This window comes from Parasteatoda tepidariorum, chromosome 5 (assembly GCF_982258835.1).
Source record: "Parasteatoda tepidariorum strain Cologne lab strain chromosome 5, Ptep-v5.0, whole genome shotgun sequence".
Classification (NCBI taxonomy): Eukaryota; Metazoa; Arthropoda; class Arachnida; order Araneae; family Theridiidae; genus Parasteatoda; species Parasteatoda tepidariorum.
The window spans coordinates 10,590,133-10,617,010 of record NC_141759.1 but is presented as its reverse complement, the minus strand read 5'-3'; the positions used below and the strand labels follow the sequence as shown (position 1 = coordinate 10,617,010).

General features: G+C 29.5%; 1 protein-coding gene across 1 annotated transcript; it reads left to right on the top strand.

The window, feature by feature from the left end:
- Positions 1–1,740: 1,740 nt before the first annotated feature.
- Smn (survival motor neuron) lies at positions 1,741–26,445 on the top strand. Its single transcript, XM_043051339.3, has 7 exons — positions 1,741–2,102; positions 4,844–4,912; positions 9,830–9,910; positions 14,036–14,254; positions 18,976–19,200; positions 20,054–20,194; positions 26,250–26,445. The coding sequence occupies exons 1-7, from the start codon at positions 2,082–2,084 to the stop codon at positions 26,334–26,336; spliced, it is 843 nt and encodes a 280-aa protein (XP_042907273.2). The 5' UTR covers positions 1,741–2,081; the 3' UTR covers positions 26,337–26,445.
- Positions 26,446–26,878: the final 433 nt, after the last annotated feature.

The following is a 26,878-nucleotide window of genomic DNA, read 5'->3' as shown; positions in this document are numbered from 1 at the left end:
CTCTACTCTAAACTCAGCTGCACGACAGCCCATGGAGGGCCAAGGCCTACTATGCCCATCTCAGTTTTCTGAACCTAGGGCTCTGGGGTGCAGGAGCAGATGTTCCGGTCAGGTGGTCAGCCGAACGCGGAACCCCCAGTGTTTAGTTCCCAATCATGCTTGGTACTTATTTATCGACCCACTGAAGGGATGAAAGGCTGAGTCAGCCTTGCCCGGCCCGAGGAACGACAGGGTGAAGCGCTACCGCTCAGCCACCGGGGGAAGTTTTAAGATGATTAAAAATGTTGACTACGCATTCGTATTAATAATTATAAAATATATATTCAAGAAATTGATAAATATATTATTCCAAATCTATGCATACGTGTGTATATTATTGAAATTGTATCAGTTATTGAAAAAGAAAATCAAAAATTAAAAAATAATCACATTAAGTATAAGCACAATCTGGTGCATAATCATATTCTATCAGAAGCACGCCTTTATAAAACTAGACATTCGTTGAATAAAGTGTTTTTTATTCAAAATGTTTTATTCATAATTTCTTTACTAAATTACAAATACATTATTAAATGACTAAAAAGAAACATCGTATTTTATAGTTTGAAAGAAATAAAAATAAAAAGATTAGCAAACGATTATTAGCGAAAAAAATATGAATGAAATTTTACACTACGCGCGCGAAGTCAAGTTCCTCGCAAGTTTATCACATTTTAATATTAATCGCCCCATTTAATCATTTTTTTATTGTCGCCAAATTATTTTTTTAAAAATAATTAATTTTAATTTTTTTCAGCTTCTAATAAATAAAAACAGTTGAAACTTTAGATTTTTCTATTGAAAAATATGTAGATTATTATGGTATAAAAAAATTCATACCTTATAATTCAAAATTTTTTCATCCTCAATTTAATTAAATAATAAAAAATAATTAATAATTAATAAAAATTATTTTTTTCATGAAATTATCTTTGGGTAAATGAGTTTTATGAGTGGGTGCAATTTTTTTTGAATTGCTTCATTAGTTTTGAAAATATGACTGAAAACGCAAAAAGCGAAATTAACATTAAGGGGTACGAACTTTGGATCGCTCTCCTGACCAAACTATGGGGACCACATTTCCCAGATTGCGGCTACCCCCTATATTTTGAAGGTTAGGAATCCAAATATGTTAAAAAAAATACATGTTTATTCAGAGAAAGTACGTTTTTGTGTCAGATTTCGTAACTTAATTAATAGTTAGCACTAATTAATTAGCATATTTGAGGTCACCCCCGGGAACCATTAAGATTGACACTTAGATCGTGAAAATCCGATCATTATAACAAAAGTTATTCAGGGTGATATCTTTTTTTTTTTGCTGACTGTACAATGTCATTGTTTGTCATCTTTTGGATAGAATTGTAGCATGCTTGTGGAGTTTTCTAAATCCATTTGTTGTTTGTTTCGTTAAAATTTAAATTGGAAGAATGCGTTATAATGTAAAGCACTACAATTATAATAATATTGGATTTCCCGTTTTTACCAACTCCGGCGTAAAAATCAATCGAAAGTAGTAACACAGAAGTCTTTTAGCGAATTTAAATGCTAACGCTATCTGTGCTCCTCTGTGTGACCCTCCTCTTTGGTCACCTCTGGTTAGTATACAACAATGCGAGACAAGTATCTCTGATTATGGTCATGGATATAAAAGGAGCCGGTCGAAGTTGTCTGAATCGCAATTAGCGAAATAGCATTTTTGACGCCAAGAGAAGGTTTTCTTGTTGTAGTTGTAGTTCATTTACATCTCTGAGGATGATCCGAAGACATGCCATCACAATTTTGATCCTCTGCAGAGGGGATGGCACCCCCGCTTCGGTAGCCGACGACCAAAGGTTTTCTTATTTATTTATTATAAATTATTTCAATTATGACAGGCATAGGCAGTCAAAAACGTTCCAAGTTGTCAGAGAGCTCTAAGCAACATTTTTGCCTACAGTCTGTTCCCGGGTTAACAGAAAACGTTTTAATTTTGCCCTGAACTTACAACATATTGTATTGTTGAACAACCAGAAGAATTGGAATTATTATTATTAAGCACGATGGATTTTAATAAACCAGTGGTAAAGTATCTGTTTGTTTTAAACATTGAGACAACCGAGTCTAAATATGCATTAGAATTTCTTTTGTTTTTACTAGTTCATTTTTCAGTTCCATCCTTCTATTTATAAATATAAAAGCTGCTTAAATTGTTAAATGTTTTCATTAACAATACTCAAGGAAATAAAACCTGTGGCTTCTTGTCATATAAACAGGAGAAAAATTATTTTATTGATTACCATATTTTGAGAACTCATACTTTACTTTTTAAATATACTTATTTGTATTTTAACTAAACCATATATTAACCAATACTTATTTGTATTTTAGCTAAACCATATATAAACCATTTTTTTCTTTTAGCTAGTTTTTTTTTCATTGAGTAGAGTAATGTAAAGTAAACATTTAATATGAAACAAAATGAAAGTTATTGTGTTTTTAATGATCAAGTTAAATGAGTATGTCTAATCATCTAATTAATACTAAAGAGCCTTCTTTTGATTTTTTTTTGCAAAATGTCTCAAATATTTTAACAGTTGAGAAAAAGATTAAGAATAAATTTAAACGTTATTAAAATTTGTGAATAAAGAACTCACATTATAAACAGATCTGGTGTCGTTAATAATTATATAAACTAGAATTACATTCCTTATCGTGATCTACCACCCCATCTACAATCGTCAAGGTGCCAAATTGATTTTCAAAATATTTTACCTAATAACAAGTAAATCTTTGCCAGGGGGTGGCTATGAGTCATACCCTTTGAGTGGTCCCTTTCTGTGATGTTCTTTTTAGTTTCTCGCAGGTCATTGCTGGGAAGTTGCCAAGACTTGGCAATTATCCTGCCACTGAGCACTATGGAAATCTCCCCAATTACAGAAAATATTTTTCATTTTTTTTATATATTACTTATTTTTTTGTTTCCCTAACCCCACAGCTTCACACACCATGCAACCATGGCCAAGAACCTAGCCAGATTTTTCAGGGCTTTATCATTGAACTGTCATGGTATGAATAGCGTGTAATTTCAACCCTGGTCAGGTGACATGGACAGTGATGCCTCTCTGTCCAAACTTCCATACCACAGTCAAGGAGAGGAATTTTAGCTTCACGATAATGTCGTACTTTAACTAACTGCAAGACTGGAGTGCTCCTGTAGTTCCCATATTAACAGAATCTAAAGTTTACTATATTGTTATAGGAAAACTGATGGAGCAGAGTCAGACCAAGGTGTTGAGCTACATCCTACAAATGCTGAAATAAAAATATTAAATTATGGAATACAATACCACTCTGTTGACTTTTAAAAAGAATTACAACTACAAACAATTTATAGCTCAACTTCTCAGAATAAAATCCTGTACAATCAAAAATTTATGAATTTTTTTTTTAAAATTACATATATCTTTCACATTTTAAAAGAAATATTCATTACACTAATATTAGATTAGTAATTTCTTCTTGTTTCAAACTCAGTCTATATGGTTTAAATTTGTAAGTTTTTCTAATTCTATGTTATTGATGTCCAAGTGGTAGTATTGTTAAAATCATTGTGTCCCTAAGCTATCACAAGACTACTATATTTAAATTTTCTTTATTTATTTTCTTTACTGTTTTACCCAACCCTGTGGCAGAATCACAGCGACATTGTCGCAGAATGTTAGAGTTAAGTTGAAGATATTAGTGCTAGAGAGTTTTGTCGCAGATAGCTTGAAAAAATTCTGCCATAGGGTTATCTAGCTGACAACTGGTACCACATCAAAATCTGCACACCTGGAAAGTCATGAATTTCAGTATTAAACAAAATTTGTTATGAAATGTCTTGATTTTAAGTATTTTTGTTAAAAAAATTCATGGAAAGTCATTGATTTAAGTCACGAAAAAATCTAATTATAAAAATGTAACTCACCCCCCCCTTCCCAATTTCCTGGTGTTCTGAATATCTGAATTTGTAACAAAATCCCCACTCACTGTCATATTTGATTAAAATATAAAATGTTTTTATAGTGTTCTTCAAAAATTATGGTGTTCTCTCAAAAAATGAAAGAAAAACATAATTTCTGGAGCAAATTCTCTTTTAAACTTCTGTGATTTCAGAATTTTTGTTATTATTTTTTTATCAATTTAAAAATATAGCTGAGGCAAACCAGTCATTGGCGAAATTTCTTTTATTCGGAAATGAGAACAGAACAATTGGTAGTTTTTCTTTCCCTTCCGATAAACAAGAAAAGTATCTTTAGAATATAATTCTGCCAAAAAAAAAGAGAAAAAAATTTATTCGCTTTTGTACTTTTTTCAGCTATTTTATTGCTTTTACTCTCTTATTACTCTGTTTTCTAAGTATGAAGATGCACAATATAACATTGGTTAAACCTATCATAATGTTATTATAATGCTTTTTCAAATTTATTATTGTTTTTTCTGAAGAATTAATCATGGGAAATCATGAATTTGAAAATCTAAAGTGTAGCAGATACCCTGCAAATACCCAAACCTGAAAATAAATTTTAAAAAGTCAGAGCTTTTATTTTTAAAAGCATGGGTTTTTAAACCCCAATTACTACTGAAGTAGTGCAAAGAAATGTTAGAATTAACATAATGATTTACATGCTAACAATAGTTTTTAATTTGCTTTTTAGTTTTCTTTGTTTGACTAACTTATGAATTTTAGTTAAAGACACTCAGGAAAGAATTTGATATAATGTATTTTACATAGTTGATCAAAATTTAAATTATTTTTGTGATTTTTCCCCCCTTCCTATAGGATGTTTTAGCATTTGATTGGGATGATTCTGAATTAATTGAAGCATACGATAAAGCTATGGAGGAGTCTGTAAGAAACTTTTATTAGCTCATTTATATTATTGCTGATTTTATTTCAATTTATATTTTTATTATAGTGTTCACACGATCACACAAAATTATAAAAGGATCGACAAGTTGGAGACCACTTAGTATTGCCAGAAAATAATCTTTAATGATTGAAGGCATGAAATGTTGGAAGCTGAAGCTTTGGCTGTTGCACATATTGAGCTTTAGCGTTGAATGCTTAATGTGTCTTTTATATAATATTGCACTTAATATTTTTTACTATCCTTAGTTTTGTGCAACATTTTCAGCTTTATATTACAGTTTTACTGTATTTTTTTCATTTTATATCAATTATATTTATTTTTGCTTTGCACTCGTATTGCTTTAAATGCAGATATTTAATATAAAATGTTAAAAGATTTTGATAATTCTCTGCATGTTTATAATCTTACCAATTCCTAAGAAATTAGTTGAAATTTGCTTAAAATTTGCTAGATTTATGTATATGTTTTTTAAAAAACTGAAATATTATGAGTATACAGATATCTCCCTAAAATAAAAAATGGTACTTTTTCAAAAACCAGGGTACCTTCAGTTTTTGAAGGGCACTAATCTTGAAAATTACATTGAGATAGATTACAGTAACTTTCAAAATACTCAAATATGAGAAATAAGTTTGGTCTAAAAATAATTTTCAGAAGTTATGACTAGTTCCTGTTACTGCAATAAAAAGAGCATTTCATTAAGAAAAGTAAAATGGGAGACAAAATTCTTTACAAAAAGGGCATTTATCTCTGTTAAAAGGATGGGCCATCATCCTCAAACATTGCAATGAGAACACTTTAATATAGTTATTTTATAAACAATAATTTAAGAAATCTCTAAAGGATGCCCACTACTGGAACATCTGCTCTAGTATATAATAAAAATTATAAGCATACTTGAAGTTGAAAATAAGCATGTTAAAAGTTGAAAACAAGCATAAAAATTATATGCTTGTTTTCAACTTTTTCTAAGTTTCATAGATAAAAATCATTAAACAATGTGTTTCGTGTAATACTTATAGCTTAATTTTAAAACAACCTAGGTTGTTTATATAGTTATCAGCTAAATACAATGTAATGTAACTCTTGTTGTTTTTTTGCAACATTCAAATGAAATAGAAATTATATTAATTTTTTTGAAAGGTTTCTGATTCCAAGGTTTCAATATTAATACTTATAAACTAAAAAATAATTTAAGAAACATTATTTTATGTAATAATAACAGTAATTCATTTAAAGAATATTCAGAACACAAATTGCTCTAGACCGAATCATAGCTTATTATCCAGTCAGGCCAAAGCTTTGTTTCATCAATTGTTCATAAGACCAGCAAATCGATTTTACAATTCAAGCACGAACATGAAAGCAAGAAACTGGCTATTTTTCTTTTTTTCAGTGACTGGAAATGCAATTATTGTGCAAGTTAATCATATTTGTCAAATATATAAGTTGACTGTTATAATTAGATAGAAATGTCAGCCAAATATTACATCCATTACCAACTTTATGTTATGATAATTTTTGAAATACAATGTCATTATTAAAGAAGATAATACAGTAAAACCTGTCTATAACGATACTGTAGGGACCTAAATAAAATATTGTTATAGGCAGGTTATCGTTATAGACAGGTTTGAAATTTAAAAGCATACGTTTAAAACTAATGATAAATTAAATTTCTTTTATAGGCTCCAAATGAAAATTTTACTTAGAATCATGAAACAGCACACACGAAAAATTTACTTACAATTTTATGAATCAAAACAGAAATTATTTAGAAAAATAATCGGTTAGTTTTGTTTGCTTATTTTTGGAAGCAATTGCCATTTCCATGCACATAGATTTCAGTCCATCTAATGAATTCAAATGAACATCAGTTACATTTGGTAATGTTGCAACAAAATCTTACAAAGTGTTAATTAGCAATATGGCATTCTCGGGTGAAGTTTGAGTCCTGTTTTGAGAACAGTCAGCTGCTTCTTCCTCATCACTTTGATCACCAGGGATAACTTCTGCTAAAATCTCTTCATCACTTGCACCACTGAAAACCAACACATCATTATCCAAATTTAAAAATTCATCTGCGTTAAATAGAAATGATGTATTAGATGATCTTTGGAAATCACTGACAATCGAATTTAAGCCTGCCACACATTTTTCTTCTTCATCAGTGATTTCAGTAAGCTCAGTTTCTGCGTTTCCGTTGCTTTTATCCTCAAAGAAAGAACCTTTCTTCCAACAATTTTGGATGGTGGATTGTGTCAATGAATTCCACCCTCCGGAAATCCAATCACATGCATTTTTTACGTCAACTGCATAAGGATTTGGGAGTTTATTATCCAGATTATAAACAACGTTCTGAACTAATCTTTTTCGATAGTATCCTTTGAAACATTTTATTATTCCCAAATCTAATGGCTGTAGAATCGACGTGCAATTTGGAGGAAAATAAAACAATTTTATATTTTTCAAACTTGGAGGATTGTTGTGAGGAGTGCAGTTGTCAACTAAGAGAGCTATTGTTTTCTTTTTTCTTTTCATCTCCTTATCCACATCAAGCAGCCAGTTGTTAAATATTTCTTCTGTTATCCAGGCTCTTTTGTTTGCCTTGTAGTCAACTGGTAAGCTTTTCACATTCTTAAAACATCTAGGTTTAGCGTAGTTGCCTATAACGAACGGCTTCAGTTTATCGGTTCGAGTACTGTTTGCACAAAGTAGAACAGTTAACCTCTGTTTTGATTTTTTACCGCCTTTACAATTTTCTCCCTTAAATGCCATTGTTTTATCTGGCATGAGCTGATAAAATAAGCCAGTTTCATCAGCATTGTACACGTTTTCTGGAGAATAAGTTTTTTCAATAGTCTCTTTTTCTCGTTGCTTCCAGGATGCAACATCATTGACTGGAGCTGACTTTTCTTCACCTGAGATGGTTCTAAAAACAATACTATGACGTTCTCGAAATGATGTAATCCACCCATTGCTGGCTTTGAACTCATTGTTGCCTAGCAAAGACGCAAATGTTCTTGCTTTTTCTGCAATCATTGGACCACTAATTGGCACATTTTGTTGTCTCATTTCATGGAACCATCTTAGGGTAGCTTTGTCTACATCCTCATTAACTGCACCTTTAAATCTTTTCCTTTTACCATCAATTTTGCTTCCTTCCACAGCATCTTCGATATCTTTTCTTTTCTTCAAAAAAGTAGCTATTGTTGATTGTGAAATCCCATATTTCTTAGCAGCGTCAACTTGCTTCAATCCTTGATCAATTTCCGATATGATATTTAATTTTTCTTCAAAAGATAATGCTTTACGCCGAGCCATCACTTCAAAATTAAAATTAACTTTATTGCAAGGAAAACATGCCAGTCCGTAGTGAGTAACGATAAGGACTTACTTATGAATGAGACGATTTGAAAGTGACCATTCTGAAAAAAGAGCGCCCCCTTGCAACTTGTCTCCTTTCCTCAGCTAATGAATGGTGAGGAAAGCAAGACGATTGACCTTCGAAGTGTTCTTTTTAAAGCAGGGATATCATCATTGGCGAGAAACTCCCTCTCCCCCCCACCTAAGGCGGACCACACATTGACGAGACATCGATGCGTGTCGCTGGCGCATCGATGTCTCGTCAGTGTGTCACCCGTTTTTCTGACGAAGCTCTCTCCCTCCTACAATACCCCTTCACCCATTTCTACAGCTCTAATTTTCCCTAAAAGTGGCTTTTTTTCTCAGAAACAACGAAAGAATATTACATACAAAGGGGATTGAAAAAAAAAAACATTTTGTTATCTCACATTTAGGCTCGATGGGGAGTCGTTTTCCAACGGCAGAAAAATCGGAATAGAACTATCAACTATCAAAAGAGGAAAAATTATCGTTGTAGACATGTTTAACTGAAAAGTGGTTATCGCTATAAACAGGCTAAAAATACATTGAGTAAATAGGAATTTCACCGGGACCTCAAGCAAATATCGCTATAGACAGGTTTATCGTTATAGACAGTATCGTTATACACAGGTTTCACTGTATCAGAAGTTTTGCATCTATATGTATATATCTTCATGTAAACTAATGTAATGTGTAATAATGAAGACTACTAATGTTCAACTCCATAGCCTTGTAATTTTGAACCCAATCCAGAGGACAAGGAAACTCCTGGATCAGGTATTGCCTTAGGAAATTTGCCTTTGTGGAGCACTTTTTGATGGAATTTACCCACATTTACATTACATGGAGAGGAAGACCACGAGAACCTCCCTCGGTTAGCCTGACTGTAAAACTCTAACTCATGATCCATCTACCACTGAGGACATTTCACATTAACACTGTGGTTGGTGCCAGCCGGATACATATTCGTATCGGCCAATGATCGGTGGAATTCGAACCCGGTTCACCTCATTGGAAAGCGAACGCTCTATCCCCTGAGCCATTACGGCTCACATCCTTGTATTGAAATTTTCATTTAAATTTACTTTTTTATTATAAAAAAAATGGTTTAAACCAGAGGGGGTAGTAATAAACTTTTGACAAATTGCTAGAAATTTTTTTAAATAGAGTTGTGCTTCAATCTAAATTTAATAGTTGATAAATTTAAATTTTATTATAATAATCTTATTTACATTTGTCTAATTTATTTTAAAAGACCCTTATTTTATAAGTGTTTTAACTGTTAAGGTTCTGATTTTTTTCCTGTCGTGTTTGTCTATCTGGTTTCTCAAGATGCTGATTTTTTATTTTTTTGCATTAGCCTTTCATTCTGTATTCTTCTTATTACCAGTTTGTCATTTTTTTTTAAGTATTGTACTTGATTAAATTTTATATATTTTTTAACATTTGCCTGTATCTAGTTTGTTCTCTTAATTTAGTTTTGTTTTAAAACAAAGTTTTGATTTTAGGAAAAAGCAGCTAAGGCTAAAAAGGGCAAGAACAAGAAGGCTAATAAAGAGAATGTGAAAGAGGAAATTGCAGGGAAAAAAGTAAGCATGTTATAATGGTAATAAAAATGGAAAAGGAATTTTCTTAGTGAAATAAATTATTAATAGTTTAATAAACTAACCTCCATATCTTTAAAATATTTATTCAAATGAGTTTTTGTAGTAATAAATTGTGTTTGCTATAATATTGAAACTGGGCATTTTTCTCTTTTTATCATTTTTTTCCTTCGTTTAAATTGGAAAAAACTAGCCACATTCTAAAATATTTACAACTTAATTACTTTTCATAATTTTGTCTCGTTTTATTTTAATTTTTTTATCTGTACTCACAAACTAAATGTACTAATACTAATTCTCTAAGCTGATAATAGAGCATTTTACGTGAATCGATGTTGGTTTTTAATCACTAATATAATGACTTATATGATTCCATTAATAAAGTAAATTACATTGATTTTAAGTTTTCATTGATGCCTTTTTGCTTTTTAGCCAGTTTCCACTTCATCCCAGATAACATTGGGTACCATTTCTTATAATTCTAATTCTAAACATTATTTTATTTAATCACATTTTCGTGAGCTCAATTTTTGCTGATTTCATTGTAAACTTAAATTTAATTTTTGTCAGCTGTCATTTTTTGGCAATTTATACATGGATTTGCAATTTTCAATATTTTTAAAGCTATGTTATACTTCAAAGGAATTTGAATTTAAGTAGACAATTCCGAGGTTTACCATTTTTCAATTTGTTTTCTTTCTTTTTTTAAGTTTTCATATTATTAGTTTAATATTGTGTTTCTTGAACTTCCAATTAGAGCAATGACTTATTAACATACTCAAATTGGGACAATTACTTTGTAAATCAGAATGTTTTCTAATCACTTCCACATAGTTTTTTTTTTAATTCTCTTGATTTTAATTTATTTTGTCGTTGAATCTGGAATTATAATAATCACTTTATGGCACAACTGATTTCCTATTCTTTATTTTTGATATACTTCGCTTACGACGGCTCTTCCAGCAGATAGGTTTTTTACCCCCATTTCTACAAGATTTTTTCAAATTGAATATTTTCACATAGTATTTTTGATGCTAGAAATGGTCTCACACACTAGATATAGTTTAGTCATAATAAGATATTGTATTATGGGTGGATGTGCATAATATGTGAGACCGTGCAAATACCATTCACAGAAAATTAGTTACCATAATGGAAGAAATTTATACAGAGTTCTCCTTAAGAATGAAAGAAGGCAGACGGCTTCCTCTTTGCAAAGGGCATTTTGAGTTTGGTTATAATATTTTTCTGTGATAAAATATATTGAAATAATTCAATTTCAATACTCTTTATTTTTGTATTATTATCTATTGTAAAATGAGTAGCTCAAGAGAAGGCAAGATTATTTAAGTGTAGAAGAATTGATAAGTGATTGTTATAAAATAAATTCTTAATTTTTCATTCAAATGCTTTTGAGTAAACATTTCTCTTACAAAGAAAAGTCAAGATGAAAGAAAACAAAATAAATCAACTCTTTTTTTTCTTTTATCTCCATAAAACTGGTAATGTATAAGAAAAAAATAGGCTGATGTGTTTATTGCATATATACTATATCAATATAGATTTTTTAAAATGATTTTCAAATAAATTTGGTCGATGGTGATGAAAAGGTTTAAACTAATTACAAGAGTTAAGGAATTGCTTGACGAAAGATTTTTAACTAAGGTTTTGTGTTCACAGTAAGATTTTCATTTTATTTAAGTCTCTCTAAGAATTTATAAAATTTCAAAAAGTGGTGTCAGAAATTAAACAAATGTTGATAATTTAATACCTTTTACAATTATATTTGTATTTGTTCATGAAAATTCTAAGCTGCAAAATCTATAAGTAACTAAATGATTTCATGAAAAAAAAAAATTTCCAATATTAATGCAAATCTACAAGTTCATAACAATCGTGCTACAGGCCAAAGAAACAAAAATCGAAAATACATAATGAGGAATTCAATCTTAATGGTGAATTCATAATACATAATGGAGAATTTAATCTTGTAAAATTTGATATTGTTATTAAAGTGAAATATTTGTTGCTGCAATTTTCAAAGTATTTTCCAAAAGCAAATATGTCGTACATAATCACAGTTGCCTACTCTACAGCATTTTTCAGTAGACTACTGAATTTTATTAGTTTCTTCTTTTCTACTAATTTAATCAAATTCTTCTGGCTTTTGTATGTTAGAAAATTCCTTTATTTACTTGTGCTTTTAAATTTATTGTTACTGTTAACCAATAAGCAAACCTTATTGAATAATCAGTTTAAAGCTTCTTTTTTTTTTTTTAATGTTCTTAAATGATCAGTTTTGGCAAAATTTTCAATAAGTTTAAAAAAAAAAAAAAAATTATTACTATCTTTATTGAATTAAAAATCTATTACTTTTCACAGTTGTGTGTTCAAAAATGAAGTTAACATAAGAAAAACATTGTGTAATTAAGTTTAATTGATGTCTATACTAATTGTAGAATATTTTAATCAATTTAAATTGATAGTTATTAGTGTAATAAAGTTGTACTTTGTTTGCTGCAAAAATATGTAGTACATAATGCAATAGCTATGATGAACTTTGTATTTTGTAAAATCAACTGATTTATTTGTTCTTTGCATCTGTGCTATACCTCTTCTGATTTTATGCTCTTTGATAATTTAATCTGCTTAATATTTTATTATTTATTTTTTAATGAAGTACTAAACAGACTAATTGACAATCTTTTTTGTAATTACAGTTTACAAATTTAGTATCAGCAGTTTAGTAATCTGAAATAATTTTCATTACATTAGTTTTTTTTTTCTTCTTTTCAACAAACTATTCTTTTACACTGTATGAAGTAGTTTTGTGGGACAATATCATAGCTCAACAGACTTGGCTTTAAGATCTCTAACCTAATTCCTTTAAAAAATTAAAACTCACTAATGAAATAAAATTTTAAAAAAATTATTAATACAGCATGGTAATGTTTTTTCTGTTTTTTAATATATTGAAGAAAAAAAGTTGTCATTAAAAAGAATTGTCTGTTTAGACAAAACTAATTTCCAAAGTAATGATATGTTATGTTCAATTAAGAGAAACAAAGATTTTTTTTCCTTTTAAATTTAAGATGTAAGCAAGTAGAGTTATCATAATTGCTCAAAGGAAAGTTGCTATATTTTTTATTTAATAATTTTAGTGCATTTCAGAACTTGCTGTAATGAATTAACATGTGCCATTTATATTCAAGTACGAGTTTACTTTTAGTTTGAATTCTACTCTAATTAATTAAATGTTAATTTTGTAATTTATATATTACAAGCTTCAGTGATTTCAGAATTTTTATTCTTTTTTTTTTTTCATTTTATCAATTTAAAATTCTAGTTGCAGCAAGCCAGTCATTGGCGAACTTTTAATTCCGAAATGAGTACAGAAAAATCAGGAGTATTTCTTTCCTTTCCGATGATGGAACAAGAAAAGTATCTTTAGAAGTAATTCTACAGAAAGAAAAAAAGGAAAAGAAATTATTTGCTATGCATTTTTTACAGCTATTTTATTGCTTCAACTCTTTCTTTACTCTGTTTATTTAAATTTAAAGTCTATAAATATATAGTGCATAGTATAACAGTTTAAGTTATACATATCATTTCAATTAATATTATTATAATGCTTTTTTAAATTGCTTTTGTCGGGGAAAATAGTAACTTCATTAAGTCATGAAAAATTCTTGGAATTAGTCATGGATTTGAATATCTAAAATGTAACAGATACCCTGTATAACAGTTTTTTAATTATCATAAACCAAGTTTCTCACATCTTAAATTTTAACCTCATGCAAAAATTTTGCACATTGTCGTATAATAGTTAATAATTTAACTTATATCCGGTTATGTTGATAATTAGTGTAGCTTTTTTTACTGATTATTTGTTCCTTATTTATATTATTATTTAGTGCAATTTAAATTCATATGAGCATAAATGCTTTAAAGTGTGGATCAAGTTTTAATAGTGTATTTTCTAATTTAACTTATATCTGATTTTTATTATTTTTGTCGTGTTTACATTTATGCACATTAAAAATAATTAATACATGTTTAAACACATTTTAATGATATTTTGTAATAGTTTTTCGTAACTTTTTATAATAGTGGCGAATTGGAAATTATTGCCGTGCCATATTCCCTGAAGATGGATCATATTATGAGGCAATTATTCTTGATGTTCAAGACAAGTTATGCGCAGTTGAGTTCTTGGGCTATGGTGATTATCATGAAGTACCTCTTGATGGCTTGCTGGAGAGTCTTGGGAAAAAAGCTAGGCAGAAACAGCGCAAGAGTGTTAAGAAATCAGGAGTTTCTACCTGCACTGTAAGTTTTTTCTTATTTTGTTCTTTTCTTTTAAGTACAAAAAGGATATTTAAAGTAATATATTTTATTTATGATATTCTAATATGTTTCAAAACTTTAACTTCATACACTTCAAAATAATAAGATTTAATATTTCTGTCTGAATGAAAATGCAAAATTAGAAAAAAATAATTTGTTAAAATCAACATTTCATTGTTATTTTCTTATGCTTTAGAGCAGAGGTCGCCAAAGTGGTCTATATAGACCCCCAGGGGTCTAGTTAACAAAAGTGGGGGTCGATCTGAGCCTGGGGGTCGATCCGAATCGGAAGGGTTCAATTGGGGGTCAAAGAAAAAACAGTTCTTAATAAGTAAATCACACATATCTAATTGAGTATGTAAAATTTGTGAATTTTTTTTATAATTGACTTAATATCAGTTTCTTTATAGAACATAAATTAATAAACGCATCATCAAAAACATGGACATCAACCTGCAAGATGAGTTTGCTGAATTATTATCGGATCTTGAAGCAAAGACGCTTCTTAAAAATTTAACAATGAGTAAATTTTGAACAAATATAAATATAATGCAAAAATATGTAGAACTTTATGAAATAGCTCAACCTTTTTATGCTAGCTTTTCCAAGTTCCTTTATGGTTGAAGCCGGTTTCAGTCACGTAAATTCAATCTTAACTAAGTACAAAAATAAATTAAATGTGGAGTTACGAGGGGATTTAAAATTAAAATTGACCAATTTTGAACCCAATATAGCGAACCTTTCAAAAAAACACCAGGCACACTCATCTCACTGATTAAGAAGCAATAAATCTGTAGTTACTTTAATTATTATTTCTATTTATTTATAATTACTTATTATTTAATAAATATTAAGGTATTTAAATTTCAACATAAATGTATTTTTCATAAAACTATTGTTACACAATGTACTATTACTTTAATAAATGTTTAAATCATAAAATACATGTACCAACACAGTATCTAATAGTTTTATCTTAATTAACAGAAAATTACTTTTATGGGGGTCGATGGAGATTTCGAAAAATTATATAGGGGTCGATGATCAAAAAAGTTAGTCGACCTATGCTTTAGAGGAAGAAAAAAAAAACTTCAATAGATAACATAGTTATTATTTTTAAATCCTAGAGAAATCTAGAACATTAGTAAATACTTGTAAAAAGTTTTGATAAATTGTGAAATTACCAAAGTGGCCACAGAGCTGAGGAATATTGTTTAATTTTATGAAGCTGGAAAAATGTGAAATTTTTATCCGAATACCCAAAAATTATGAGAAAGTGTTTAATTTCGTTAAAAGTACGAAAAGTTCAAAATTCCCCCCCTAGAAATAGTTGCAAGCTGTGAAAGGAATTTTCTTATCGTTATTTTAGTTCATTGTATATTAAACGCATAGATGTCTACAAAGAAAATTGTCTTAGTAATGTAATATTTTATGCTTAATTTTTACGAAGTTACATATTAGATTTATAAATTTATGTATTTTTTTAAAATAATTTTAGAAGTATTTTAAGACAGAAAGTTGATATTTTTTAACTAGTAAATAATTAAGAAATTTTATTGGTCTATGCTATGTTTATTAGAAGTTATTGCATAGTCGATATTATTTATCTTTTCTTGTAATTAAAAAACAATATTTTCTCTTGGAAATGTGAGATAATTTTCCAATAATTTGTGAGCTCTCAGTTAATCTAACAGTAAATGTTGCTTTGATATGTTTAATAAGCAACAACTAAAAAATGGGGCGTCCTTTATTCTCTTTTCTGCCATCTACCTGAATTCCTTAATATCTGTTCTGTAATTTTTGATAAATATCTATAATTTTGCATATTCTACATTAAAAGAAGATTTTAGGCAAAGTTTGTTTCCACGTGGTTGCAACTGGCGACTTAAATGCCACTAGATATACCAATTTTCAGTCTTAAGTGACTTTTTTGCATAGGCTGAAAAAGCAATTATTTTTGCTATAAAGCAATTATAATGCAACTTTTTTTCTTCATATCTAACAAAGTTCCTTCTATGATATGTTTAACATACCAAAAATTCGTGTATACATACCTTTAACATACGAAAATAGGTAAGTGCACTGGCACTTACCTATTGTATGTCACCATCACCTAGCATAGGATGTCACTGTGCAAGTCTCTACCTAATTTCATGAAAAACCAAGATTATACAGTCATAGCTAAGTGTTGAAAATTGTATTTCTTGCGACCTCTTGTGGTAAAACTGCAAAAATGTCTAACGAAATTGGAAGGAAAAAAACTCCAAGAACGAAACAAACTGAACCCTGGAAATTTTGCGTAACCTCTTTTGCTGAACTTACTTTCCTTTATATTTTTAGTCAAAGTGTAGAGATCATTGTGTTTCATACCGAATATCCAGTTTTTTCCACTTCTAAATTTTTAGGAAAAATTAAAAATTCAGCTCCTTAGATGTAAAATTCCCTTTTTCTTATTGATAATTAGTGTCTTTCTTATTGTTGATAGCCCGATATTCTGGATGTCCATAAGAATTTTTTTTATTTTTTTTTATTTTTTGATCTAATGTTTTGTTTTGTTTGTTAATAGCTCCATTTACTAATTACATATCTCAATTTAATCTGGTGTTCTCATGCAATCTCTGAATTCTTGCATCTTTGCAAAGCATACGAAATGGTTGCGAGTTCAAATCCTACTCAGGGCACCGATGTTTCTCTGTGTGAATTTGACCCACCCTACGACAGGTATCTGTGGCAGTGTGATGTGGGTAATTTAGCTGCCTACTTGACTGGTTCACAGGTGTCCACTGCGTAACGATAAATAAGCAACACTTCTGGCATCTTCTAAGGTTCTTCTAACAGAAGTTCATTGCCTACCGTTATTAAAAGAAACATACATTCTTCTACCAATTACGTAAAGAATTACGTCCTAAATTATTCTTCTGTCGAATTGGTTGCTATGGTCTGTTAGATTTGTGCATAATTGGAACAACGCCGGAATCTGCTAATATCACGATTCTTATTCATGTGTTTTTTAATATCAGACATCGATCCTCGTATTCCGATTTAAAAACTATTCCTTGCGATTCGTATTCGCATGATTTAAAAATTGTACATAGCAATTTCTATTGTTGTAATTGGCTATTAATTTCTATGGACCTAAAAATCCTATATCGCAATAATTTGTATTTATGCATTTTAAGAGCCCAATATTACAATTCTTACTCACCCGAGTTTAATATTCAATACCGCGATTCGTATTCATGGATTTTTAAACCCCAATATTGCGATTCAAGCTCAAGTGAGTTTAAAATCCAATACCCTCATTCGTGTTCATGTGTTTTTAAAATCCAATATTGCAATTCATATTCAAACGTTTGAAATATCAAACATCAATTTTTGAATTTTTATGATTTAAAAACTACGCATTGCGATTCATGTTCATATGATATAAAAATTACACACAGTGATTCATATTTGAATGATTCAAAAATTTACTATCCCAATTTGTATTTTTGGGTTTTTTACATCCAATATCACTTCATATTCATGCTATATTAAAATCCAATATCGCAATTCATGTAAGAAATAAGTTTTTTCTTGAATTAGTTAATCTGAAGATGTGATATATTTTGCATTAGTAGGTAAAAGTTCAAAAAATTATGTTAAATTTGAAACATTTATGATATATAAGTTGTTGTCCATTTTTTGCATATAAAATTTTCAGGGTTTTTCACATCATGCTACTACTATCACCTGATATTAGCAGAATTTATAAATTTTTCATTGGGACTTGTATTCCGTATGATTTATGTTCACTTGATTGAAAAAACAAATATTGTGATCCGCATTAAAGATATTTTAAAATCTAAATTCATTATTCATATTCACACAATTCGTTTTTAGGAGTTTATTATACCAATTCACAAATAAAAAAGAAAAGTAAGTTTGGTGTCTAATCTTTTTGTAAAACCTATTAATATTTTTTTTTTCAATTTTAATATTCACATTGGTAATTAAATAATTTTTTAACCTCCTTTTTCTTTTTGTATTGCTAAAAGATTACTAGTATAGGCATTTGAATTTCAAAAAATTATTTAGATTGTGTTTTCCTGGTATTTTTATTTGTAGATTAACATATGCTTTCCTGGTTATTTTTTATTTTGAAATTCTGTGTGTGTAACCTTTTTTACACACTTGAAAATTATTCAGTTACTAATATTTAATACCAGGTAATTTTTCTATTTAATATAAAGCCTTGCGTAATTAAGTAAATTATACATATAACTAGCAATATCTGTTCAGAAAAAGTTATATTTTTACTAATGTAATTGTGTGTTATTTATTTATGTAGTGTATATTGCATTTAGACTACAAATTTAGTGATTTGACTGTTATTTTGGTACTTTTAGGCTATTCCATAGGTTTAGTTTGCTAGGAAACAATTTTTGACCACTAGAGGGAACTATTTTTGATATATTTTTCGTAGCAGCCCTGTTTTTACATTTTAAGCAAAAAGAAGTGTAAATTTTAAAACTTAAAAACAACAGATGTACACTATCATATTATGTACCTTCATAAACTTACTAACCATATAATTTTATTGCTTTGTTTGTTCGAGAAAAAAAAACCTATGTACTTAGTTTTTAACCTAGAGTCTAAAATGCTGTAGAAAAATGCCTCTGAATTTAACCTCAAGACTAATGAAATGTACTATTCTTCATCAGAGTGATACTGACTACAGTTGCATGATTGAATCTAAAGATGTGAGTAAAGTTGTTAAATCGGGACATCTTCCTAATGGTAACGCAACTGCTGAGCACTGTGACCGTTATGCAGCAGCTGGATATGCTCAGCATCATCCTCAAACACACATGCAGCCACATTCCGCTCCTCCTCAACTTGGCTGTAATCACGCTGTGCATACTCCTATGGTATCTGTCCCAAATCAAGTAAGCCACTGACTTACTTTTTTTGAAAGACTTATATAAATATTTCTCATGTATTTTTTAGTGTTTGTCATTAAGGCAATTCTACCATTTACAAATGCGATATTTGTAGATTTCAAAAGCATATAACTCATTTAATAAAATAAATAAAAAATTAAGCTGCTCCAATAGTTTTTGTTTAAATAATTTTTTTATTTTTATCTAGAACTTTTAGTAACTTTCAGAATTTAAGTTTTTTTTTATTTTTTTATTATTATAATAATAATCTGACAGTTACAGGTGTAATAGATTATGTTACTAAGTTTTTAAATTTTTAAATATATTTTAACTTATAAAAGTTATTAAAAATTGCTGTGAAAATAAATTACTCCAAACGTTATTCAAATTGCTTTATTTATTGACTTTATTTGTTTTGCATTGTATTTCGAAATGGAGTTGCTGCAGGGTTCTCATTGATTAAAAGAATCTGATACGGGGAAGAAAGAAAAAAAAAAAGAGAGAAATTTTTGCCAGAACCTGGAAAAATCCTGCTAGAAACCTAAATGATATCCAAAATCCACATCAACTCTAAGGCTTTTATTTGGTATGGAGTAAATGAACTGAAACTTAACTGAGGCACATTTCACCATAGCAACAGTTCTGGTGGCTAATTTCTGCTCTATTCAAGATTTTCCAACATGATCTTTAACTTAAGCTTAAATTTGTTTTAATAGGAATTTTCAAAATGCTTATTTGGTAGTAAGTAGCTTTGAAATTTGCATTCCTGATCTAATAATAAAAAGTGTTATTACTCATGTTTAAAATTTTTATTTTTTTTGTTGAATGATTCATGAGATTAAAAAAATGTTTCTTGCAGAATATGGGAGGAGCTGCTCATTGTCTCCCCCCTCCTCCACCCCCACCCATGCCTCCATGCGCATCTGCATCAAATGACCCTTCACTTTCGGCTATGCTTGTGTCATGGTACATGGCTGGTTATTACACTGGATTGCATCAAGTATGTATTTGAATCCTGTTATTTTTAATGACTTAAAGTTTTTTTTTATTGTAATTATAAAATAAGTTTTCAATGAACTATTAACTTCTTCCCTGATTATCTTGGGATTGTATGCATAGCAATTCATTATTATATCAGGAAAATTTAAGAATAACCAGAAATTGCAGATTTACTTTGCATGTTTTACTAATGTTTTTAATTTTTAGTGGTTTGTTATATTTTTGAAATAGCTGGTCTCAGGCTGGGCATGCAGTATCAGAAATGATTAAAACTCATATATTATGTTTTGTTTCAGATCCTTATATTTAACAATAAAAACATGTACTTTTTAAAAAATAAAATTGGTAAGAGAACAGTTAAAATCTCTGGAAGTAGTTCTTACATAAAAATTAATCCTGAAACCTTCTGTATCAAGGGTATAAATGCCTGATGAACACTTATTTAATGATGTACAAAATATTAACCTAACTCATACTAAGAGCCTTTTCTTTTTTAAGAGTGGGAAGCATTTACAATCTTCATCAGAATTGGCTAACCTTCATCAAATTATGCAAAACAAAAACAAGTTTTAAACTACCAACAAATGAGAAGTATGTGTGTGTTGGCATGTACTTTTAATTGCACATTAAAAGATAAGACTTTTAATTGCTTGTTTCCAGATAAAAATAAATTTTTTTTATTTCATTCTTACTATTCAGCTCTTTAAAGTGTACATTAATCTTTAAGCACCTGAAGGGTGACATGAATTTCGATCAGTGAGAACTGCCTTTGACTTGAATCTCAATCAGTGAGAACTGCCTTGTGAGAGAGGCGGAGCAGTGGAAAAGAGCCCTAAGACAAGTAGAAAGACTTTTTCTAGAACTGTTTTTCAGGTGTGGCAACTGCGGCTGGGAGAGATTGATTGTTTTTGAACAAAGAATGTGTGGGTGATATTCTTTGGTAGTTTTTCACGAGGATTAGGGGGCTTGCCCCCCTAATTCCTTCAGAGAGAGTTTTTGTCCTTGCCTGAATGTGGTAGGCAAGATAAGAATTTCTACTCAGGTGGTTTGTGTCTTATATCCTTATGCATCGTTGTGAAAGTTTAAAACCACTTATACAGAATTGTAAAATTCTTTTCTTCAAGATGTGGTGTTTGCACCACTGTATTTAGTGTTGTTTGATTCCTCCAATAAATTATGTAAGTTGTCTATAATTTTGATTCTGTCTTTCTTTCTTTCTTTCTAGAGCCATGTTATTTTTTTCTAAAATATTCTCTTTCACTAGGATTCACTATTCTTTTTTAGCTTCCACTATATATCTTTTTTAGATCACGCGCCGGTCTTATGCCCATGTGCCGGCAGTAATTATCTTATAGCTTAATTCATTTTTCTTGATTGAATTATTTCTTTTCAGTTACCTGCTTGATTTAGGTAAGAAAGTAAGATATGTAATTTATAATATAGTGATTTATTTATCACTTAATTATTAACTCTCTCGAGTTAATCCCAGCTTGTTTCTTGTATCTTGGATACATCATGTGTAAACGCACATGCTTCCCTTATATTTTATCTATGTAAATTTATCTCAACAAGCGATATCAAACTGTAAAATGCAGGGATGAGATTCTTCCGCGGATTCGCGGATTTCCGCTTTTTTTCAGATTTTTCCATTTTTCCCGCTAATTTCCGCTAAAAATTTTTTTGCCCAAGTTAAAATGTTTTATGAGGAATTTAATTTTCCGCGGAGGGAAATTGTTGAAGTCCCTTTTCCTCCCTCTGAAGTTTCTCTAAAAATCATTTCCTTGGGATAAAACTGGTTGACCTTTATACAGGGATGAGATTTTTTTTGTCTCTCGAATTTCAGCCTTTTTATCAAAAACTCCGATTCTCTAAAAGTTTCGTTTTTTTTTTAAATAAATATCCCGTTTTTTTAAAATTCAGTCATTGAAGTAAAATAATTATATTTATTTACGATTTTCAAGGATAAACAGAAAATTCAATCTACGCCCTAGCTGCTAACCCTTCCGCATTTTTACTTATTTTAGCTATTTTCTCCGATTTCACGCACAGAAAATAAATTCGATGTAGAGTTTCATATTTACGTGATTTAAAAGTCTCATATCGGGATTTATATTCACATGGTTTACAAGTTTAAAAATCGCACTTTTCTGTCAAATTTTTGTTTATATATATATATATTTTTCCTTTTTTTTTCTTTCTTTCTTTTTTTTTTTTTTTTTCTTTTTTGGATTTCCTCTTTTTTACATTCTGACTACTCTCATCCCTGAAAATGGATAAGGGAACTTGTGTAAAAGCTTGCAAAATGTTCAGTAAAAGGATTAAAGAATGAATATCTAGTTAAAAAAATCATTTCACAGAGAAGGGATACCTATATGTCCACTTTAAGGTTGTTTTTCAAAGAGATAGAGGGGAGAAAAATTTTCAACCTGATATTGTAGTACAGTAGGGAACCGATTATCCGGAATGATCAGGACCATCGCTATTCCTGGTAACTGATTTTTCCGGTCTTCTGAATCGCTACAAAAAACAGTCTTTTTCATTGTTAAACCCAACTAAAAAAAATATATTTCGAAATAAACTTAAAAAGAAGAAAAAACGATTGAGTAATACACTGATGATTATTTCCAAAATGATGGTAAGGTAAACATCTTACAAAATAGAAAGAAAAATCCTAAAATCTTATGAGGAAAAAAAATTTTTTTTTAAAAAATGGCAGGAAAATTTATCGAATTTCGTTCTGGTTTTCTGTTTTCGGGATAACGGGTTCTGTACTGTACTTGATAAATTTTTAAAGCCTGAAAATCTCACAGTTTGAATTTTTTATTAACTTTATTTTTCGTGTTTGGGTTCGAGGAATAGAAAAAAAAAGAGTACAGATAATAGTTTTAATTTTTACGGATAAGATAAATCAAATTTATCCCTTAAGGAAATCTCGTTAAATCTATATGAGTCATTACAAAAAAAGATTCAATATTTTGCTGTGCAGGTTGCAAGATAAGAAAAAAAACGAGGGTGGCAGTTAAAAATCACTGTTCTATATCCTCATATTTATGTGCATTTCTTGCCTCAGCTAATGTTTATCTTGTTCAAATTGTGAAAATTTTTCAACAAACATATTTATTATTCACCTTACAATTAGTTTAATTATAAGGTGACTTTCTATACATAGAGCATCACAAAATTGTGTATAAATGCTAAGATAAGGAGTTGCAGTTTTCTAAATGTAATCCAAATATAAGGGGTGAAAATCTTCCTCGAATCTGTGATTTTCTATTTTTTCTATATTTCTTTAAATAATTAATCCTCTCCAATGAAAATAATTATTTGAATCACTTTACTTAATCAAAGCTACCAACTTTCTAAGCTTTATGGGAAAAATTTCTTCTTGTGGTATATTTTAATGTATGATTTTCTGTTTTGTAAATTTAATTTAAAATTATTTTAAAGTTGTTTATTTTCCACACCACGGCATGCAAATGTTTCAAAAGTTTTTATAATAAGACACTTCATTTCAGCTCTGTCAAAGTGAAGTCTTAAAAATGCTGCTAAAATTATTAAAAATTCTGAAGGCTTTAGCTTTTAATTGTGTACTATCAATAAAATATTTTACAACCCTGCTTATATAGCACTCTTTTATGAGCTTTATTATTTTCTTCATTTTTTATATTCCTCCATTTTTGTGTTGAATAAAGTATTTATTCATAGTTACTTAGCTCTTCCTGTATATGTATCTCTGCTTGCATAAAAATCTACCAGCTCTACTAAATTTTCCTTCTTTGTCTCTGGTTTTCACCTGAAATACAGTGAAACCTCCAGAAAAGACCTCCTCTGTGTGGGGATCTCCTCTATTTAAGATAACTTTTGGGAGGCACCGAATTTTTTTCGTAGTCTTTATTTTGAAGAAAACCTTTAGGAGAGATCATCTATCTCCCAGCAACTAGGCGAACCTCTGCACTAAAAATGGAAAAGGTCATATAAGGAAACACAAAACTATATCAAATAAAAAAATTTTAACAGAACAAGTAAATTAAAATTTATTTAAAATATTTTTGTGCAGTTGTTATTTAGAGAGCTCTTTTTGACGATCTCTGAAAAAGATCTATTACCTCCTCAGCATGTTGTTGTCAGAGTGCACTAAAGGTGATGCTATGAATTATTTATATTTAGATTATTATGATTTATTTCAAAGTATTATTATCAAGCATTTCAAATAAACTTAACTAATTTTTATTAAATAAAATTAAATGCTAACTTAAAAAATGAAAACATTATTCGTTTCAGATAGTTCTATCATTCATAATTGGCTTTTACAAATAATTAGGGGGCATTTTAATTGAGGTTAAGAATTATTAATTGATACGTGAATGAAGCCTACATGCGTGGCACTTCATACCAAGAAAATGACGCTAATTAAAATTGTGTGCCTTCGATAGCATTTTGAAGTCAATAGAGTTAACCCCTAAGAAAGACCAACCTTCATTAACGACCATTTTACTGTGGAGTAGACAGTGGTCGCCTCAGAGAGGTTTCGCTGTTTTAAATTTTTCTGACCTTATACTTTTTAATGATGAATTTTTTATTTTATTTTCAATAAATTAAACATATTTATGAACCTAAGAGAAATCTGTCTTTGGAGAAAGTTTATCTGTTACTTCTATAAATTTTATTTTGTCTTCATTAATAGTCTGGTCAATATTTTTTGCAACTGTCTCAAATGAAATAAATGTTTCCACTAACTGCTTTAATTAATAAATTTGCTGGACACAAAATAATTTTTTTCAAGCACAACTTTCTATTTTATTTCACATAATTCTCTTTATTTATTTATTATTTTTTTTAAATCTTATGGTTGAAATTTGCCAAAATTAAAGTTTTTTGCAACTGCAATTCTGTAAGCGTACACACTTTTAACTTCTCTAAAATTATTGTAATTCTTTTTACAGTGATTTATTAAACGTAACATAAAATTGGTTATAAACCTCAGGGTTTATATAAAACATTTGTGCCAAGTGTCCTCGATAAAAGGACATTTACTATTTTTTTAAAAGATGAAAGTGGTTCATTGCTAAAAATAATTTTGCAGGAACAAGGTTTTTCTGTCTACAGTAATATAAATGTTGCTAAATTGGTTCTGAAATTAGGCTTGTTACTTTTTTAGTTAAAGTTGTACACGACAGAAAGAAAAATCCGCTAGATATAAACTAATATGTACTACCTGTCTTTTCAGATAGTAGTTTTTCATATGTAGTCATCTTTTTGTGCCTGGGCACAAATGGGTAAAATTAAAAAATTGTGCTGAATAAATTATTTCATAATTCAACTACCAAATAATGAAAAATATGTAATACTCTGCAAAAAAAGGGGGGGACGAAGCAGATAAGTGATTCTTTCAATCGGGTTATTCTTTAATCAGGGAAAATAACATGAAGCCGTCACATTAATATAGATATGTTTAATGTAGTAGAATTGTTTTTGCTTTCTCTTTCATTTTTACATAAATTAATCTAAATTAGTTTTAAATATGCTAGCTTGATTTTTATTTTAAGTTAGGTAGTAGTAAATAAAATAAGACAAAGAATTAATAGCCATTCCTTCTAATTAATTTATAATTATGTACTTTGGAAACGAATTCTTTTTCTGTCTACTCTGATAGTAACTACTCTGAAAATGTCACCTCTTTCATCCACTTAGCTCTTAATTTATCAATGTCATTCTTGAAATGTAATTTTTTAAGTAAAGAATAGTTACGTTCATAGTAGTAGTTTGAGTTGTACTTAATGCTACAAATTGTTATAACTAAGTACGTCAAGTTGAAATAATGGAAATGCTAATGGAAATAATCCTAGATGGAAAGTTATTGATGTAGGACTATACAATCCACCTGCTGAAAGAAATTTCACAGTGTTTGTCCTTCTTATTTCAAATATAATTATTAAATGGCCATTCAGTAGTGCTTGTAGTATATGTATTTAGTATATGTATTTAATATTTGACACTAAACATCCAGGTTTCTTTCATTCATTTAACTTACCAATTTCAATTTTATTTATTTTTAGAATCAGAAGACTTCCCATTGTCTTGCTGCTTCAAAACCTCATTGCTGTGGAAACCATGTTCCCAATCATTGTGGTCATTTCTGCTAAGTGCCAGTGCATATTTTAAACTGGCCTTTCATTATTTCATTTTCTGGTTCGTGTTTACCTAAATTTTGATGTTCACTGTGAAAAAATAAAGCATTAATATTTGTCAGAATTCTTAATTTGCTTGGATTTTAGATATATCTCCCCTCCTCATTAATTGAAATTTTAAAAATTCTCCCCTCCCCTGTTGTATCAAATGAATAAAATTGTTACATTATTTATTATCTGTTAAGCATCAATACGAATCGAAAAATTAAAAGGAGGAAAATTAGTCATTGTGCTGATTAATTCAATTTTTCTTTTCGTAAAATTTTGAGAACTTAAACTGCATCAGGGGTGATTGTCTTCCGGGGGTATTCTGGATTTTTCGTATTATCCTTCCAGGTCTGAAAGGAGGAAATCGAATGATTTTTCTGGGAATTCCGAGTTTCTAAAGGCAATTGTCTTTCGGAATCTATCAAAAACTTATAATCCGACGAAATTTTCACGGAATTAATCTAAAATTCAAAATTTAATAGTGTCTCCGATTCCCGCTAACGAGACTC